The 18,425-nt window shown below is 40.6% G+C and overlaps 1 protein-coding gene across 5 annotated transcripts in view; it reads left to right on the top strand.

Moving 5' to 3' along the window:
• Positions 1 to 18,022, top strand: part of PWWP2A (PWWP domain containing 2A) — a 29,574-nt gene extending 11,552 nt beyond the window's left edge. For 3 of the 5 annotated variants that reach the window (XM_065030029.1, XM_065030034.1, XM_065030033.1), the window contains exon 2: positions 1,859 to 4,703. In XM_065030029.1, the coding sequence (XP_064886101.1) occupies positions 1,859 to 3,539 (1,681 nt within the window). In that variant the 3' untranslated portion in view covers positions 3,540 to 4,703. Of the gene's footprint in view, positions 1 to 1,858; positions 4,704 to 15,331 lie in introns of those variants that run through there. The other 2 variants (XM_065030030.1, XM_065030031.1) reach the window with 2 other exon arrangements.
• The last annotated feature ends 403 nt before the right edge of the window (positions 18,023 to 18,425 follow it).

Here is an 18,425-nt window from a genome sequence, read left to right as displayed (position 1 = left end):
CAGTCAAAGGTATGAAGGTAAAGTACTGAGGGGTCAGGTAACAGCGCTGCCCGTGCTGACAGTACCGATGGGTAGGGTAGCAATGCTGCCTGTGCTGATAGTAAACTGTAAATAATCATGTGTTCAAGTTCTCTCCTTTTTGATCACAAAAGTTGTTTGTTTGCCCCTTGCTTAGGTTGCCTGCTGTTTCTTGTTCTCCTTTTGTAATGAAGTTCAAACTGGATGGATAATTTAATCTTGGACTGGTGGTTTGCTTCAGTTGCAACCTTTAAGAGTAGAAAGAGGCATTGCAGATAAAGCAAAAAGGCAAACAAGTGACGGCTTTTGTTGGTGACAGTGTAAAGAATTTTGTAACGTGTCATGACGTCTTTTCAAAACCAGTTTTGAAGAAATAAGGCCAGCATGTAGGCACTTGTATAAACAGCATGTTTCTTGCAGGAGTGTGAATGGAATATAGACTAATATTCAGTATGTATCTTTAGTTGAGAGGCAACCATAGATTGTAAATAAACTTCAGTTCAATCAGTTAAGAGGATGTTGCAGTTGAGCAGCAGTGGTGTAACATGAACTAGCATTAACCTGAGGACAAATTGGGGGTAATTATTCATTCTCCTGTCAGGTGAGGTATGGGGTGGGATAAACATAATGGGGTTTGTTTAGCGATTCGGAATGGATGATTTGGCATTTGAATTGCAACCTTGTCTATCACGTTGTTATTGCATTAAGGCCAAACTATTACAGTTCCAGTTGGTGTAGCCAAGCACTGGTGTGTGTGTGGGAACTGGTCCAGCAGAGCTCAGATCCCAGCGACAGCCCAGGTGAGGCTGGTACCTGCGCTGGTCCTGCCCTGGAACAGAGGGAAGGGTGACCAAGCTGTTCTAATCCCTCTGACCTGCTCTGGGGATTGAGAGATACATTGTTGTGAAGTGAATGTGGTTTCCAGTCTATTTCCTCTGGGAGAAGGCAAGCATAATGCCTTGCAAACTGATAAAATGTTTCCCATAATGTAACCCTTTCCAGAAAGTCTTGGTTACCTGTTAGGCAACGTGCTGCTACCACGAAAAGTTGAGCTAATGCCCATACTGGGATTTTTTTCATTCCCTTCCCTTAGAGCTGCTCAGGGTGTTGAGAATTCCTGCGTGCATCCAGTGGCCCAGCAGGGATCTAGAGCTGTCTGGAGGAAAAAAAAGGTTTCAGATAATGTTTGCTTGTTAAACAGGGGGGAATGGTTTGTACTCTGTTGAAGTAAGGTAGTTTTCGTGGAAGAAATTCAGACTAATAGGCTAGCAAGTTTTAGGCTGTAATGCGTCAGATGACCAAGTGCTAATCTTTTGTAGATGAAGAAGAATGTCACTCTGTTCCGTGCAAGTATTGATGCAGTCTGTATTTGCCTCGAGTAAATCCGAAACTGTTCAGTCTTTTGCCCTATGCTAAAAAGAGAAGAATTTGTAAAAGTTACTGAAGGTGCCTTCTTCACATAATTTGACTTTGTATGGAAGTTTATCTTGGGTAGCTTTGGAGTTCATGGGATGAGTGTGTGTAGTTTGTATGTTTATAAGCATTTTCTAGAAGTACAAAGTTAATTCTTTTACTGCTGTCTCTAGGTGATATTTTTTGCTACATTTTCAGGGCCCCTTGTTGATGCAAGAGAAACTGATAATAAGCAAAGCTGTCTCTGTCCTCTACTGACTTTTTCATAGCTTACTATAAGGCTAGATACAAAGTTTTATTTTTCCCAGCATGCACGTGTTTCAAATTTTGGCTGTACAACGTGGACAAGTTTTCAAATGCTTTTTATGAGATGCAGCAAGACATCCCTCAAAACCTTTAATTTTGTTGTTTGTTTTTCCTCTTTAAGGTTTGGACCCCATGGAATCCCTGTGACCATATTTCCTAAAAGGGAATACAAGGATAAACCTGAAGCCATGCAGCTCCAAAGTAAACCATTCCAAGATGAGGCACAGGTGAAGTGTGAATCTAATGCTGCAGTCCCTGATGACTCTTCTCTCGCGCAGCCATCAGAACCCAGCATAGCTAAAAGCCTATGGACTTCTAAACCACCTCCTCTCTTTCACGAGGGAGCGCCATATCCTCCTCCTTTGTTTATCAGGGACACGTATAACCAATCAATACCTCAGCCTCCGCCCCGGAAAATTAAGCGGCCCAAGCGTAAAATGTACAGGGAGGAACCCACTTCTATCATGAATGCTATCAAACTACGACCCCGACAGGTCTTATGTGACAAGTGCAAAAACAGTGTTGTTGCAGAAAAAAAGGAAATTAAAAAAGGTGGCAATGCAAGTGACTCTTCAAAATATGAGGATAATAAAAAACGAAGAAATGAGAGTGTGACTACTGTGAATAAAAAACTTAAGACTGACCACAAAGTGGATGGAAAAAGCCAAAATGAAAGCCAGAAAAGGAATGCTGTGGTCAAGGTTTCAAATATTGCCCACGGCAGAAGCAGAGTAGTTAAAGTTTCTGCACAAGCAAATACTTCAAAAGCGCAGTTAAATACAAAAAAAGTTCTCCAGAGCAAAAACATGGATCATGCAAAAGCTCGGGAAGTCTTGAAAATGGCCAAAGAAAAGGCACAAAAGAAGCAGAGTGCAACCTCCTCTTCCAAAAATGCACATTCAAAGGTCCACTTCACACGGCGTCTTCAGAACACCAGCTCAGGTTCCCTCCCACCCCGATTGCGTTTAAAGCCACAAAGGTATCGCAATGAAGAAAATGACTCTTCTCTCAAGACAGGACTTGAGAAAATACGGAGTGGCAAGATGGCAACTAAGCCCCAGTCTCGCTGCTCCTCCACCCGCTCAGCAGGTGAGGCCCCTTCAGAAAATCAGAGCCCCTCAAAAGGCCCTGAAGAGGCCAGCAGTGAGGTTCAGGACACAAGTGAAGTGCATGTAACTGTTGATCAGGATGAACACCAGACATTGGGCAAGAGAGGCAGCAAAAGCAATATAACGGTTTACATGACCCTTAATCAAAAGAAATCTGACTCTTCCAGTGCATCAGTTTGTAGTAGTGATAGCACAGATGATTTGAAATCCACCAACTCTGAGTGTAGCTCTACTGAAAGCTTTGATTTTCCTCCAGGCAGCATGCATGCACCTTCCTCCTCCTCCTCCTCTTCAAAGGAAGAGAAAAAGCTCAGTAATTCTTTGAAAACGGAAGTCTTTTCCAAAAACGTCTCTAAATGTGTCACACCAGATGGCAGGACCGTATGTGTAGGGGACATTGTTTGGGCCAAGATTTATGGCTTCCCTTGGTGGCCAGCCCGTGTTCTTACCATAACTGTGAGCCGGAAAGATAACGGTCTTTTAGTTCGACAGGAGGCTCGTATCTCATGGTTTGGCTCCACAACAACATCTTTTCTTGCTCTTGCACAGCTATCCCCCTTTTTAGAAAGCTTCCAGTTGCGCTTTAATAAGAAGAGAAAGGGTCTTTACCGCAAGGCCGTCACAGAGGCAGCTAAGGCTGCTAAGCAGCTGACTCCCGAAGTTCGGGCCCTGCTGACACAGTTTGAAACGTGAACATGGAAAGTAAGGTAGGCAAGAAATCTGGAGGCTCCACAGAATTCCTAGCCTAGTTAGGGAACTACCGTGAAGGACTTGGCCAAGTCAGAAGTTGCACTCAGTTGACTGCTCTTTTTATACTAAAGTTGTTCCATTTGTAGCGGTTTCTTGACGGTTAAACAAATTGAACATGCAATCAAAATTAGCCTAAAGTGAGAACTTCAGTATTTTTAAGTGAGAATTTTTTTTTAAGAAAGAAACTCCTCAAACATCCAATGCGTAGGAGCCATAGCCTCAGCCGAAAGGCAGCTTATTTGCAGGGAATTTTTTAGTAGTTTCTACCCACTATATAAGTAGTTGCTGTGTGGCGAAGGGTTAACACAAGGGATGAAAGTAGTAGCTGTGAGTTTGGTTTTTTTTGTTGGGTTTTTTTTTTTTAGGTGGCCCATCAGGGAAGTGTAGAAATGTAAGCCTTGTCTAAATGGTCTTTAAAGATTATTTTAAATAGTCTCTGATGTATTTAGGCTGGCCAGCACAAATTGGTTCAAAGCATGCTTCAGCATCTTGAGGCATGTCCCTATCCACACCGGCCAGTTTAAATGGCATTGGAAGACTTGCTGAAATTTTTAGGGAAGAGTTCATGTAACTTGAAGACCAGATTAAATGGGGTTTTATCATAGTGACCACTTAAACACTCAGCCTTTCTATGCACATGGGGGCACAAATAGAACACGTCAGGGTCTGAGAAGCTGAGAGGGATGCCTGTAGCTCTAAGACAAAGCTGAGAAGTTGCTCAGTGTTTGGGATCAAGGGCTGTTAATGCTGCATAGGTGTGAACCATAACTTCTGGTCTTTCTTCCTGAAGAAATCTTTCAGGCCATTTGCCTGGAGGTTTAGATTAAGAGAGGCTTTGTTCTGAATGTGTAAATAATTGATTGCTGAAATTGGTCAGATTTTCTCCTGACTGGTTGTTCCTAAATTCTTAGGATACGTCCTAGTAAATTACACTTTGTGAATTGTCAGATGTGTAATTGTTGCATTTTGGATGTATCTAACTTCATTTTTTTTTTAATATTTCCGTTTAAGGTATCTGTTTGCAGGTCAGAAATTGAGAATATGTAATTGTGTAATGCTCTGAAATGTAAAAAAAACAAACTGTAAATAAAATTGACTAAATCTGAATTATTTGTGTGTGTTTCTCAAAAAGCTTTGAAAAAAATCCAGGACGTTAGAGTACTTCATATGTATGCCGTATCTAGAGGACACCCTTTTAAAAAGTAAATTGTCCTTTTTCACACATTCTTTAAGACAACTGTTCAATGTAAAGTATTATTGGTATACTTCAGTCTTAATTTTGAGATTAAGCCATTATCTGTCCCTTTTGTTTTAAAACTAGCTCTGTAGAGGGCTTTCTGTAAAGTTTATCAAATTTCTCCCTTAATTAGATTTTGTTCAATATATTTGAATAAAGACTCTGGATAACATCACTTTTACAGTGGGGAAATGTTTTCAGTTTTCTCCATCTATCAAAACCTAATCAGACCCACTCTCCATTGCCCCTTCAACTTTTCTTGCATGTCTTTTGCTCAATATTGGGGCATTTTCATGCAACCGACTCTACATTTTTGTCTTCTAGTTTTGGTCCTTATCTGGCCATGTGAATTACTGTCTCCTCTCCCGCCCACTGGTGTCTCAGCCTTGCAATGCCTTGTGAAGAATCTCTGTGTTCATCCCAAAGCAGTTTTCATCTTGGTTTTATTTTTTTCCATAATTGCCCATGTAGGCAATCACAACAGATGTAAAAAATTTAAGCTCAGACTGAAATTAGACTTTAGACAGACATGAAAATGGGGGTGAGGATTTAATCATCAAACCCTTACAATCTTTTTGACTTAAGATTAAATTTCATGTGTTCATATACTGTCTGATCCTTCCAAAGCATTCAGTTTCTTTTTACTTTTCTAAATTATTCTGTTGTGCCCAGGCAACTATTGGAAGTCTAAAGTGTCAAATACATGACCATTCAAATTTTCCTTGAGTTTACAATGATCTCTGTTAAAAGCTAGTTAAGCTTCCAAATATACTAGCTTTACCTTGGCATTCTAATAGTTTCCAAAAAAACCCACTGGTCAATGCTTTTTGAATGTGATAAACACACAATAAATTTTATAATGTTAAAAAAAAAAAAAAAGAAAAAGAAAAAATCCTGTTTCACTTCCGTGTATTCTTTCCTGCAAACAGAAACAGTTACTCTATTTAAGTAAAAGAGGGTACTTTGTTATTCAAGCAGCCTGCTTTTCGAAGTCAAGAACCCGCACAACGTGGTTTAGATGTCTACGCTGGTTCCTTGAGGTTTAGAAGCTCAAGGGAACTCCTTATAAGTTACAGTTGTTCTGAGCCAAGTAGTGGTGAAATCAATATTTACATTGTTAGTTTTTCTTTAAAAGACCTGGAAGCTTTTTACTCTTATCACTTTATATAAAGTTAGAATAGTGCTAATGCATACATAGTCACAATTTGCTCAGGTGTTCGCTGGTAAGATGGGAGAGCAACAAGTATGTGAGGGGTTTCTTTAGACTGTTTTATGTTCAGAAGAACTGTTTACAAAAGGCATTTAAAGAGTCTTCATTTTGATTTGTAGTTCATTAGTATTTTGCAAGGTCTTTCCTAAGTTTTATAGTGGGTGTTCGTTATTGGTTCAGACTTAACAAATCTCAAAAAAATTGACTTTTCTTTCACACCACCAGGTTACATTAGGTTAAAAATATCCTGTTCATACTTGCCCATAATTTTCCTTTCACTCTAGATATAACAGAGTTTACAGTCAAGAAAACGTTGGGCTTAATGTAAGGTCTGGTTCCAGTAAGTGACCTTGGTTGTGGTGGTATGGATGCTTCATGTAGATCAGCTTTGGAGACTTAGACAAAGATTAGAGCTGTTTTAGCCTTAAACTGCAAAAACACCCACACTTCTATGTACCTGTCTGCTCCCTGGAATGCCCACACTTAAGTGCGGGCTACGGGTCCAGCAGTTTGGGCACATCTGCCACCTCTGGATTAGCTTGAAATGCTGTGTCACAGAACTGCTGTGCAGAGCCAGGCTGGTGCATCTCTGTAATTCAGCTGAGCAGCTGCTGCAAGCAGCCTGGGTCTTGAGAAGACAAACATCAGCAGAACAAGTGACTGGTTAGTGTTCTGTCACTATAAAAATTGCAAATTATGGCATTTTGAATTAATTAAATTCCTCAGTGTTGAATACGTATTGTCTTTGAGTTTAGGGAGGAAGATGTGACAGGTGGTAACGATTTTCTCATACAAGACTAGTTGTCCTTTGAAGATCTTTTGGGAGAGAGTAGTTTATCCAAAGCTTACAGAGATTTCCTTTAACAGGAGTGTTTGAAGGTGTGGTTGCTTCATGAGCATGAAGCTAAAAGCAAATGTGAAAGGCTTGTATGTCTCTGAAGTGGAATTCTACAGGAAATTGAACAAATATTTGTCATTTTTCTAATCAGAGTTGTAGTGTTATGTCAACACTTAAATGAGATAATCATCTCTGATTATATGGTATTTTCCTCACCAGGAGGGGTGTGTTTGGTGGGGGAAAGTTGGGTCAGCTGTGCAAGGCTAAGACTTCTTTTCAGCATGTTGTCAAATGCTTTTTCTTTTTTTTTAAAGTAGTTTCTAAATGTGATTAGGTTTAAGAAATAGTACATCAATGGAAGTGAGGAAGTCCTATGGGTTGTTTTTCGCATTGCTTACCTTGGTTTTGTTTCTAGTTAACTCTTTTAAGTCCTGGAAACTGATTGTCATTCATGTGTTCTATAAGCTTCTGCTAAAGTTGTTAGAATAGAATAGGAACATGAATTTTGGAAAATCAATCTCAGTAGCATTATCATCGATCTTCATGCGTGCTCTTCAGAGTACAGTGAAAAAATAGACCTGCCTTGGCTGAAGAATTCTGGAAAGAAGGAGGCTGACAATCGGTGAAAGGCCCTTTCAGTTAATCTCTTTATTATTGTATTCTAATAAATGCCTACAAGAAAAAACAAAGTCAGTGCAGTGGGATCACTGCACTAACTTGTAGTTCAGGACTGTGAACTGGAAGCAGAATGAGCTTATATTTAAAAGGGCAGTAAGATTTTGTGTCAGAAGCCATTAACTGAAAGTGTATGTATACTGTTAAAAACAAACTCGAAAGTCATCTTACAGTACAGGGTTTATAGTGGTTAAAGGCTGAGGTGCTTTATCTTTCTGTTCTTATTTTCAATTTACTTTTTAAGAGTATAAATAGAAAGGTCATAGGGAACCTGAAGGAAAAGAGAGGAACTTGGTGTATTGAGCTAGATGTGATACTGGAAGGAGACCTATGAGTTGCTTGTTTGAGAATAAGATGTTACTCTGCGAGTTCAGTAGAAGGGAGTAGTGCTCTCCTGTTTTAGAGAACCTGTAGAAGGATTTTGGTGAAATGTATGTCATTGTCCCACAGTCAGCTGTTTGAACTTCATCTAGAATCTACTTCACGCTTTTGGAAATGGCGTGACTTGCTACAGGCTTTGGTCAGTTTGAGCTGTGCTTACATTAAGTGTGTGTCGTTTTTGTTTTTTCAGGATAGGGCATAGTATCATACCTTTGGGGGATATAGCCAGGCTACGCTTGCAATAATATAGTAAAATTATCCCTATAAATAAGGTATCAATAACAACAGAGGTTTTTTATAACTCACTTCCTTAAAGCTGCTTCTGACATGGCTATAGTGATCAGAGATCATCCACATTTAACATCAGGACAGACAGGGGCCTGGAGCATTGGCAGCTTGGAGTAGCTGTCGAGCTCTGTAAAGATCCATTAGGTCTGAGCTTGTGAGATGTGGATGTGAGTGCTCAGCTTCAAATTATTCTTAAACTGTAATGGGAAGAACCTCCATTTTGATATGTATCTGTAACAGTCACGATGGCAAGTTCCTATTGAACATTTAAAATACCCCAACTACTGTTCTTTGTCACAACTTCATGTTTTAGTTCAAATAGTTCCCTCCTCTGGTGTCACCCTGGTGGTGTATTTATAGAATGCAGCCGTTTAACTAGGCTTTTCTCTTCCCTGCTCATCTTACTGGCATTTCTTTGCACCTGTTCCAGTTTGAACTCATCTTTCTTTGACATCGGTGGTAACAACTGTTTACGGTAACTTAGATGGGGTTTTTCAAAGCTGTTATTGAATGGCAGTGATTCTCCCCCCAATCAGAAATACCTCGTTTTTGGTTTTTAATTGTTAGATCACAATAGCAGCTCATAGTTTCCTAATATTTACTTGTACATTTCAGTCTTCTATAATACCTGGGATGTACATACCAATCCAGACTATAACTTAGATTAATTTATGGACTGTGACACAGCTGCCCTTCTGTGAACACAAGGCAAAACAGCAGTTCCCAGGCTGCGGAGACAGTGATGAGGTGACTGGCTTGTTCTGGTGCTTGTTCCCTGCAGGGGTTTGTTGTTGCCAGACTGGGCAGCTGGGGTGACTCTCCCCAGGCAGCGCTGCAGCGCCAGGGACCCACTGGGGAGGGGAACTCACATCCGTGGCTCCTTTTTTTCCCCTAAGAAAAAGCAATCAGCCCTCCTGGAGTGAAGTAAGATAAGCAGCAGCGTGGAAAATGAATGTCATTGGTAAGACCAGAGCTTTTGTACCTTAGAAAACCTAAGCCACCTTGCACATCCCGTAAGGAGACAAATGGGAGTAGGAGAAGATCTGTGTGCTTGCGTGACCTTCCCAGTTCGTTTCTGTGCACACGGGGCTGGAAACTCTGGTGTGCTGTGCTTGTGCCGATGGAGGTGTTACAGTCTTTGTCCTTCTCTACCCACCTGCCCATGGTCTGAGGGGATAATTACAACACAGGCTGCAGGTGTCAGTTGGTGCAGGGAACATCAGGATCCCCTGTTGCTAGTTTAAATTTGAGCTTTGCTCATTGAGAGCTTGGAGACCAATGGATCTGTGGGAGTTATTTGTACTACACATTTGAGAAGTTATTTTCAAAGGCAGGACCATACAAATTTTCAATAACTATAATGCAGTTTCTATGCTAATGATTTTCTTCCTCAGAGAAGGAAGAAAGGACTGTTGGAATGGAGAATATTCGAGGTCTGCAAATACCTGCAGGATAGGTGCAGAGGCAAAGGGGAAATACTGTTTAGTTTTGACTGGGACAAGAAATAGTTATAAAACAGGGAGTTAAGATTAGACGTTAGAATATTTATTCCAGTTGTAGTGAAACCCTGAGTGTTGTTTGGAGAGTTGTACAATTTCCCTGATTGCAAGCTTTTGAAAACAACAGATTGGGCTAACCTCTGTCAGGAGCGGCTTAAATTAATCCCGTGTTTGAGTATGGAATAGAATAGACGATCTATGCTGATCCTGTCATGGCTCTGCTTTCTGTAATTTTGTCATTAACAATTCTGATTCTGCCCCATACGTCGTGTTGTGCCCCATGCAGGAGTCAGTCGGTGTACGGGCAGTTTGGCCACCTGACAGGCTGAGCTTCCACGGGCAGGAAAACCGCTCTGCATTTCCTGGCAGGGGCCTGTTCTGTGCAAAATCATGTTTGGACGCCATAGTTCATATAACATGTCAGCATTAAGGTTGGTTGGTTTGTTTTTAAATCTAGGACAATTTTCCTGTTTCCTTACTAGTGGTCTTGATGTCAAATATGCAGTATGAATAAGAAATATTCTCATACGTGCCAGCCATGTGCTATGAATCTGTGATTTGGAAGGCAACTGTGTTCTCACTAGCTTGGTGCCATCACTAAAGCATTCTGTAAGACAAACAGCGTAATTCTGGTCACTGATTTGTCCTTGCCTGCTTTTAAGAGGTATGTAAAGGGGAAGAGGGTACTTGCTTTGTTGGTAAAGTAAGCAGATAGCATTTAAGTAAATATTTACTTGGAATTCTAATTTTGCTCTTAAGGTTGCTCTTATTGGTTTCATGATACTCATTTAACTTGGATGTCATGAAGGACGCTGGGCATGTGTTTGTGAAAGCTCCCAAATCTCTCCCAATTCCCAACGAGTCCTTCAAGAAAAAGAAGAGAGAAGGCTTAGTAATCAAAATAGCTCCACCTTTGCCTCCCCCCGAAAATGAACCTGATTTCCTGTTACTGCTAGGGAAAACAAACAGGCAAAGGTGTTTATTTTTTTCTCTATATAAGTTGCCATAAGTTGCCATAGCTGAAAGGTTTTGAGCAGTAGATATTTTTTGGTTGGATTATTTTAGGAAAAAGCCCTTTTCTTTAGATTTTTCAAATGTTGAGGAATTTGGGGACCTAATCTCTTCTGATACGTTTGTATAAAAAAAGCTGGGTTTGGCTGGGTTTTTGGAATTCTGGATGCTGTGTTATATATTTCAGAGAATTAGGCATGTAAACTGAAGAATGTGTGTTACTGCTCTTGGTTTTCCTTGTAGTTGAGGCCCTGTCTTGAGCCGTGAGGAATGCAACAGATCTGCTTTCTTTTTAGTAATTCACTATCTGGAAGAGAAGCCAATTTTAACTCCTCCTAGTTAGTTAAAATTAGAATCAGTAGCAGTAAAATAATGTGTTGTGTCTTCTGTTACAGTTTTGTATATAGACAAAGACAAAGCCTTAGTCCCCAAAAGAAGTTGCATTTATGTCACTGTAACTATTTTTAAATAAGAGCTCTCTGAGAGTTACGTATCTTCTCCTTCACAGTATGTGATAGGAGATTATTGCTATTTTTACTTGTCTTGTCCTGCTGGGCTCATTTTCTTCTTCTTGATGGCTGCCTGTTGTCTTTCTGCTTTTCCCTTGAAGAGAAAAACAAATACTTGCAAAGGCAGTGCTTCTCTTTGGACATCAGTGAACACACAGGATCGTGAACGTTTTCACATTGAAACAATCAGAATCCACATTACAGTGATGTTTCCCAGGAAAGCAACTGTATAAAGTGCAGTTGAGTGGGGGAGACGTTCACGACATCAGTGGTGAGAGGCCGTAAGCCACGTCAGTGCTTGTCTGAACACACGTGTTGACATTTATTACCAGTGGTGATTTTTGTGGTGACTCCGTAGTCTCCAGCAGCTGAATGAAACTGCTTCAAAGCAGAGCCCAGCCTGCTGTGAGCGTGCTGTCCCTCCCTGGAGATGTACCCTCAGACTGGGCTTTGCTGTCGCTCACCTACAAATCGAGGATTACCAATGAAGTGACCGAACTCACAGACTGCCAGAGCAGGCGGCTTGCTGTTCACGAGGGCCGGGGAGGTTAATAACAGGGAGATCCAGCTGATACCGGCAGCTTGCAAGTGCCAAAGTGCTGGCTGTGGGGACTCGGGGGCACTTCGGCCCTTGTGGCAGCTCTGCTCTTTGTCCCTTTTGTTCTCTAGGCTGCCCGTCCCTGCTCTGCATGGCTCACACCAGCGAGATCCGCAGGGTAAGGAACGTTCTTCCACAACACAAGGAGAATACGGCATGTGACTGCACATGTGTGGCTTTATTCTTTAGTCACTATAGCTGAGGAGCCTAATCTTGTATACTTCTGCCCTAAACCTTTTCTATACAAAACACTGCTATTGATCCAATAAAACAAAGTTTGCGTTTTAACTGGGCAGATCAGACATCCCCTAATCAGTTTTCATACCTTCTGGCAATTGAGCCCAAGGTTATTCCTCACCAGTCTGGGCTAAATCCACGGGCAGCACTCTGAAGCTGGCTTCACTGTGACAATACAAAGGTTTCCACATGAAATATTTAATATTCATTAACTTTGCCAAACACGCAGGTAACAAATCTATGGTTAGTATGTATTGGAACAGTGAGATTCTGCAATAGTCAGAAACACTCTTGAAATTAATAAACCTATCTTATTTAATCTACTTTTTACCCTGGGTTTTTGCCTCCAGATGAGAGCAACTGCAAAACACAAACTCCAACATACTCTCCAACTGTGAGTCATCTGCTTCACTTTTAGGCAAATTTAATTACTATAATAAAGAAATTCTTTGCAGTTTGACCATAATGAATGTAGTGTACATGCACAGTTTTGTGTGGAGATACAAAGCCAGAAAGACACAATCTCATCATTACGGTTTTTACCTAGAGGGGAAGACTGGTGTCTCATCTGAGTCACGTCCTAGAAAGGGAGGAAAGGCTGTTGGTTTTCACATTTTAGAAAGCAAGGCAAAGCTAAGATGTGGAAGAAAGTAAGGATTAACTGGATTTGGCTGCCACTTGTCTTGCTGCAATGTCAAGTCATCTGCCTTGCTGTTAACACTTCTTTGTATTTTTCAGTACATGAAAAAATCTGGCTTGTCACAGGTTGCACTGCACGATGGATGTAAAATCCTATCAACGTTGAATAGAGAGTGCCCAAAGTTTGCTTTTTTAAACTCTAAAATGCAGAAAAGTCACAGTCACCATGAACTATAATCCATTGCTTTAGTTTCCACTTATTCTAGGTAGTTACTTCATCAAGCAAAATTTCATAGTATCACTCTGGCCTTGAGCTCCAAGTTCTTCAGGGGCCAGTACAGTGTTTGCATAGGTGTTTGTATAGGTAGATACTTTGTTTTGTGGTCTGCTAGTTTGTTTGCTAAATTATGTGTAATTTCCCTTTAACTCTGCTGGTGAAGTCCAGTTTAAGCTCAAAGAAGTTGGTATCTGATTTTGTTTCCTTCTTAGCATCTTTTCATGGTACACTGTTTTCTGGAAAGCAGAAGTAGTGCAGCCAGGAAGAATCCAGGCGAACAAGGAGATTTTCTTTTTTAAACTGTTAACTGGATTTTTTCTACCATAGGAAGCAAAGCTCCTGGGACTTGTTCTGGAATCTCTCAATAGTAGGAATCGAAGACTAAAACAGAGCTGTAGGGTCTGACTTGGGCAGGAACATGAGTGCCAGGTTTGTACTGAACACACTTTGCCAAGTATTGATTTTTAAAATCTCTGCAGCTGCATCGATTGCTGCGTTGGCAGACGGGGTGTGAGAAGTAAAACCTCCTGCCAGCAGAGTGAGGGAAGAGCCGGTGAAAGGGAACCGGCCGCTTCCTCGCGCCGGTCGTGGCTGCGTGTGCACTCGGGTGGCTGGACCAGATTCCTGTCTCATTTATTCCTTTGTACATCACAGAAATTTGCTGGCAAGTAATAGTATCACTGAGGCTTGAATTTGGAAACGTGGGTGCTTGGACCTACTGGCTGAACTGTCATTCAACTTTTTATGGGATTTTTGGTATTTCTGAGTAGAGTTTGGTTCTCTGACATACTAAAAGAGCTCCTCTGTGCAAGGCTTCATGGATACATGATGTTAATTTAATATTAATCTTATTTTGGAGAATTTCTTATTGACCATATGCTTTAATACCCAATACTGGTTGTTTTGCAGCCTGGAATACTGTGGTGTTTGGTTGCCTGCACCAGCAGTACATACTATTGAATATGGTGAAACTTTTCCAGCATCCTTGTCTTTGTAGGGGCTCTGCAGGTTTATCTTATGTATCTTGGAGTGGACCATAGCTAAAATAGGTTTAATTATATATGAATTCTGAGTATTATACCCAAATGAGGGCCTGCTGGGTATTGGAATGGATGCCTGCTAGTCTGCTGTCAGCATAGAGCAGCTCCGTGCATGTCTGCCTGGATCTGTTAAATTTCATAATTAGTCCTCATTTCTTCTGTTTCAACTTACCTGAAATTCCATTCCTATTTTAATTCTACTGCATTATATAGGCTATTAAATGAGTTATTTTTTGTGGCTTATGTTTTCCTTTTGCGGCACAGTTAGCAACTGAGCAATGGAGAAAACCCATAGTTATCCCCTTGTTGTCCCTGCCTCCTCTTGTGGCAGGACTGTCTCTGGGAACTCCTCTCTTCTACTTTTCATTCTTTTAATATTTCTTTTTGATATTATTCAGAAGAGTTGTCTGTTTAGAAAGAGCTTTGGGATCTGATTAAAAATAACTTTAGGATTTTCCTGTCTATGCTATGAGTCTCTTTTTAAAAAATTCAGTTGTGTTATTCACAGTGCTGTTGTCAATACTGGAAAATGTATGTATACCTCTCAAATAATCCTGGCAGTCAACAGAATGGTAAAAGGAATCAACACAACCGGCCTCGTCCTGTTGGAACCTGTTTGGTTCTCCTGTGTGTCTTTTGAGCAAAGGGGCTGGAGCAGCTGATCTCCAGAGGTCTTCTCCGGCTCAGGTTATTCCACAACCACGTTTTCTCTGCCCTGTGCAGGGGGCAGGTCAGAGCAAACTGGGCTGATTCTGCACCCCCTCTGTGGTTCCTGACGGCTGCTGGTCCCAGGCAGTAGTTACTGGACTGCTTCCATCTGCTTTATCATCACTTTATGCCAGTTCTGTGCAGCAAATGGGAAAACATAAGCAATAATGGAAAAAAACCCACTATTAGCAGCTTTATACTTCAGTGCTCCTGTGCACACTCAGGTCTTGCATTTGGAATGGCATTACAGTGTCATATTTGGCTTTGTACTGTGAACGGCACATCATTGTATAGGCTTTGTAAATTAATCTCTCTCCTTTGTTAGCTATCTTTAAACATCTTTGAAATTCTCTCTGGGTGCTGAAACGGGCTGAGATGTAACATAGATTGGTACGGCAGCTTCTCTTAAAGCTCCAGTCAACTGAGGAGTTTGCTCATTTGTGTATGTCTTGTGGTGATGTAAATATTACACAGTTCACAAAGCAGGCGAACTGGTGACTTTACTGGCCAGCTCAGAGTTTGCTTGCCTACTTTTGCCATCTATACTGGAATAAATTTAACCGTTTTCCCTTTTTCTCCCCTTTTCAGCTCAGAGACACTAGTCAGCTGCTGTTCTTATGGAACCTCACTACACTGCCACGAAGAGCACCAGCTCATCAGGACTGAAAGAAATCTGAGACTGAACTGTCCTATTTTTCCTCTGAAATCTTCACCAAGTAGTAAATGTTTTTTGAAGGGGAAAGGGAGTAAATATGTTAAAGCTCCCCCTTGCACCCTGTTAGGACACCTGTACCTAATGTACATTTTTCTTTAAAATTTAAAAAGATGTTAGGAAATATTTTATAAAACTTTTTTGCAATAAATGACGCATGAAATTATTAAAGACTATATGACACTTACATGCAAGGAACCACTTGAATTATTGGTATGAAGAATCACTGCAAATAACTGGGTTTTTTGTAATGTGACAGTCATGTTTGTATGTTTTGATAGGTGCCAGTGATGGAGCCAATTGCCTGGGAAGCTGACTGTAACTTTTGAACTTTTATTTTAATTTCTTAACTTTAGCATTGCAATTTTCCATTCTATGAGGCTTAGTTAGTATTTAGTGCAGGTGTTAGCAGAGCTGTGATCTGTGATCAAAAGCATGTCCAAAACCCAACTGTATTGTAAAATATGAACAGTCCTGCTATATGAGACCAATATTTCCCGTAGGGGTGATACAAAGGACAGTGACCACAAACTCCGTGTATCTCTGTATTATGGGAAAGCTCCTTCTGTGTGAATATGGTTGCATTTTATTTATGCTATTGTAACACTTTGGGAATTGAGGATTGTGGAATAGCGTTAAGAAGGGCTACAACACAGAGAGCAGCATTTTGCTTATAATACTCTAATGAGATGGGAATCATGAATGGAGAGTGATAAATGGAATGGCATTTCTATTTCAAATTATGGGTTAATTTTTCCTTTTGACATAAATATTTTTCAGATAGGTGACTAGTAGAGCAAAGGTTTTATTAGTGTTTCTGATGGTTGTTGAGTTGCGTTGACTTCTTTGAATAGCTGTAAATCAAAAAAAGAAACCCCGTGGGTTTTATCCATTTTATTCCCCTCCCCGAAGGTGTTTGGTAAGACTTGTTTCAGTGGAGCTTGTGAATGCTGGACACGCTGCTGAAATATTGAGTTATTAGACATTAATTTATTTGTCGCTGATTAGTTGACATTATGTGCACACTTTCTCAGCAGTATAATTTCTTACAGAGTTCTTAGCAGAGGATTTATTATATAATCTGGGGAAATAAATATTTGTTTCGAAGAAATGAAAATGTGCACATAGTCTACTAAAAGTCAATTTTTTATTTCTATAGAAGTGAAGAGACTTGTAGTAAACTCTTTTCCTCCTTATTAATATCCTATTTTGATTGGAGAAAAAAGAGTGTCTTTGTCTAGATCATTAAACCAGAGATACCTTTCTGAGAGGCATCTACCAGCAGAAAGGCAGGTTCACAGCCTTTGTGTGTGGAGCCTGAATTAATCACGTAGAATTTGAAGTCAGGACAACTCTATCAATTGGCTTTGGTATTGGCAACAGGTTTATACTCGTTAAACAACCAGAGAGGGGGAAGTGAGAGGCTGGGACAGGCACCCAGACCCGGGAAAGGCGGATCAGCAACGCACACATACTGAAGTAGCTCATGCTTCGCCTCGCTTCAGCTTCTGCTTTTCAGAGGTAAATTCTTCATTTATAAAGCCAGAAATTGAATACTTCCTGCCTACTTCTTAAAAAATAGCTGTACAGTGCTGTACAGTAGGTTCAAATTGTACCATTTTTCATAATAAACTAAAAGTATTTTTTTAAATTTGACATTAATTTTTCTTCTACAGTGCTTTTCCTTTTTAGCAGTTGAAGAGGATCAGCAGTCTGGTCCTGTTCATTGCTTGGCATTTGACAACTTAGAAAAATTAAGATGCCTGATTTGAGGAAAGGGGAAGCGATTTGCTTTCGTGTATGTGCCAGCCTTTCACCTCCGGAGACCAAACCCTGGTTGTATTGACAATGCATGAGGGTCTTGGCCTAATAATTTACATTTTTATCCACACACACACACATACACAAAAACCAAACCCGAACAAAAAAGAAGCCACCAAACAACATGGCACAAACCAGTTTCTGCTCAGGAAAAAGGCCCAGGACTGTACTAGCAGGGTTATTGCACATTGGATTGAAAGCTGATTGATGTTGTAAGTAGAAGCCAGTAGTGCCTGCCCGTGGGACACCCGAACCGAACCAGTGCTCTGATTCCTCACCTCCCTGAGCACTTGTGCACAGCAGCTGAAATATAAAAAATACACTTAAGAGAGATGCAGGTCTCTGCCTTGGAGAATATGGGTATATAAGCAAATAGCATAAAAATAGACAAGGTAGCTAACTGTATTTGCGTTTGTTTTCACAGAAAGTATTGCAGCCATTTTGTTTGAAACCACGTTTTCATTTTGAAATGAAATTGTCAGGGATATTCTAATGATAGAGAATTACAGTAATGTATTGCTTTTCACTTTTTTTGCTTTAGTTGCTTAATATTTAAGCTTTGCTCCGTGCTACCTTCTTGTCTGTATATTGAATGGTCACTATGCCTCTTTCATTTTGTAGACTTGAATGAGGGAAATATGATTCACCCTTTAAGGTTTGCTGAGAAGTAAGTGATAAAGAATGTCGTGTAACATTTATTCAAATAAAGCCTTGATTTTTTTCAGTGCTCTTTTAAAGGGAAATAATGCTGAATAATGTTTTGATGTGTTAACTTTCTTGTTTTATTAGTCCTTGACCCAAAAGTTTTAAGTTTTGTTTTTTTTTTTTTTCTGAATTAAACAAAGATGAAAATCTATAACCTGGACAAGTCTATCCAGCCTTCCCTTTCACCGCAGTGGCTAAAAGTTACCAGGTCGTGCTCAGCCAACCTGATGCTTCCCATGAGCAACAGGAACAAAACTTGCGTTGTAGAGACAGCTCCAGAGGAGCCCTGGTGGCTCTGCCCAGGGCTGCGACAGACCCCCCAAGTCCCGGCTGCAGGAGGAAGGTGGGTGTCACGAGCAGGGGGTTTGATGAGCTGCCTGCTCATCTCCTCTTTGGCCGATTTTTCCTTGCAGTACCAACGGTTTCAGATCATCTGTCCGTTCA

This window comes from Columba livia, chromosome 14, assembly GCF_036013475.1.
Source record: "Columba livia isolate bColLiv1 breed racing homer chromosome 14, bColLiv1.pat.W.v2, whole genome shotgun sequence".
NCBI classification, from domain to species: domain Eukaryota; kingdom Metazoa; phylum Chordata; class Aves; order Columbiformes; family Columbidae; genus Columba; species Columba livia.
This window is presented reverse-complemented; position numbering and strand designations above follow the sequence as displayed.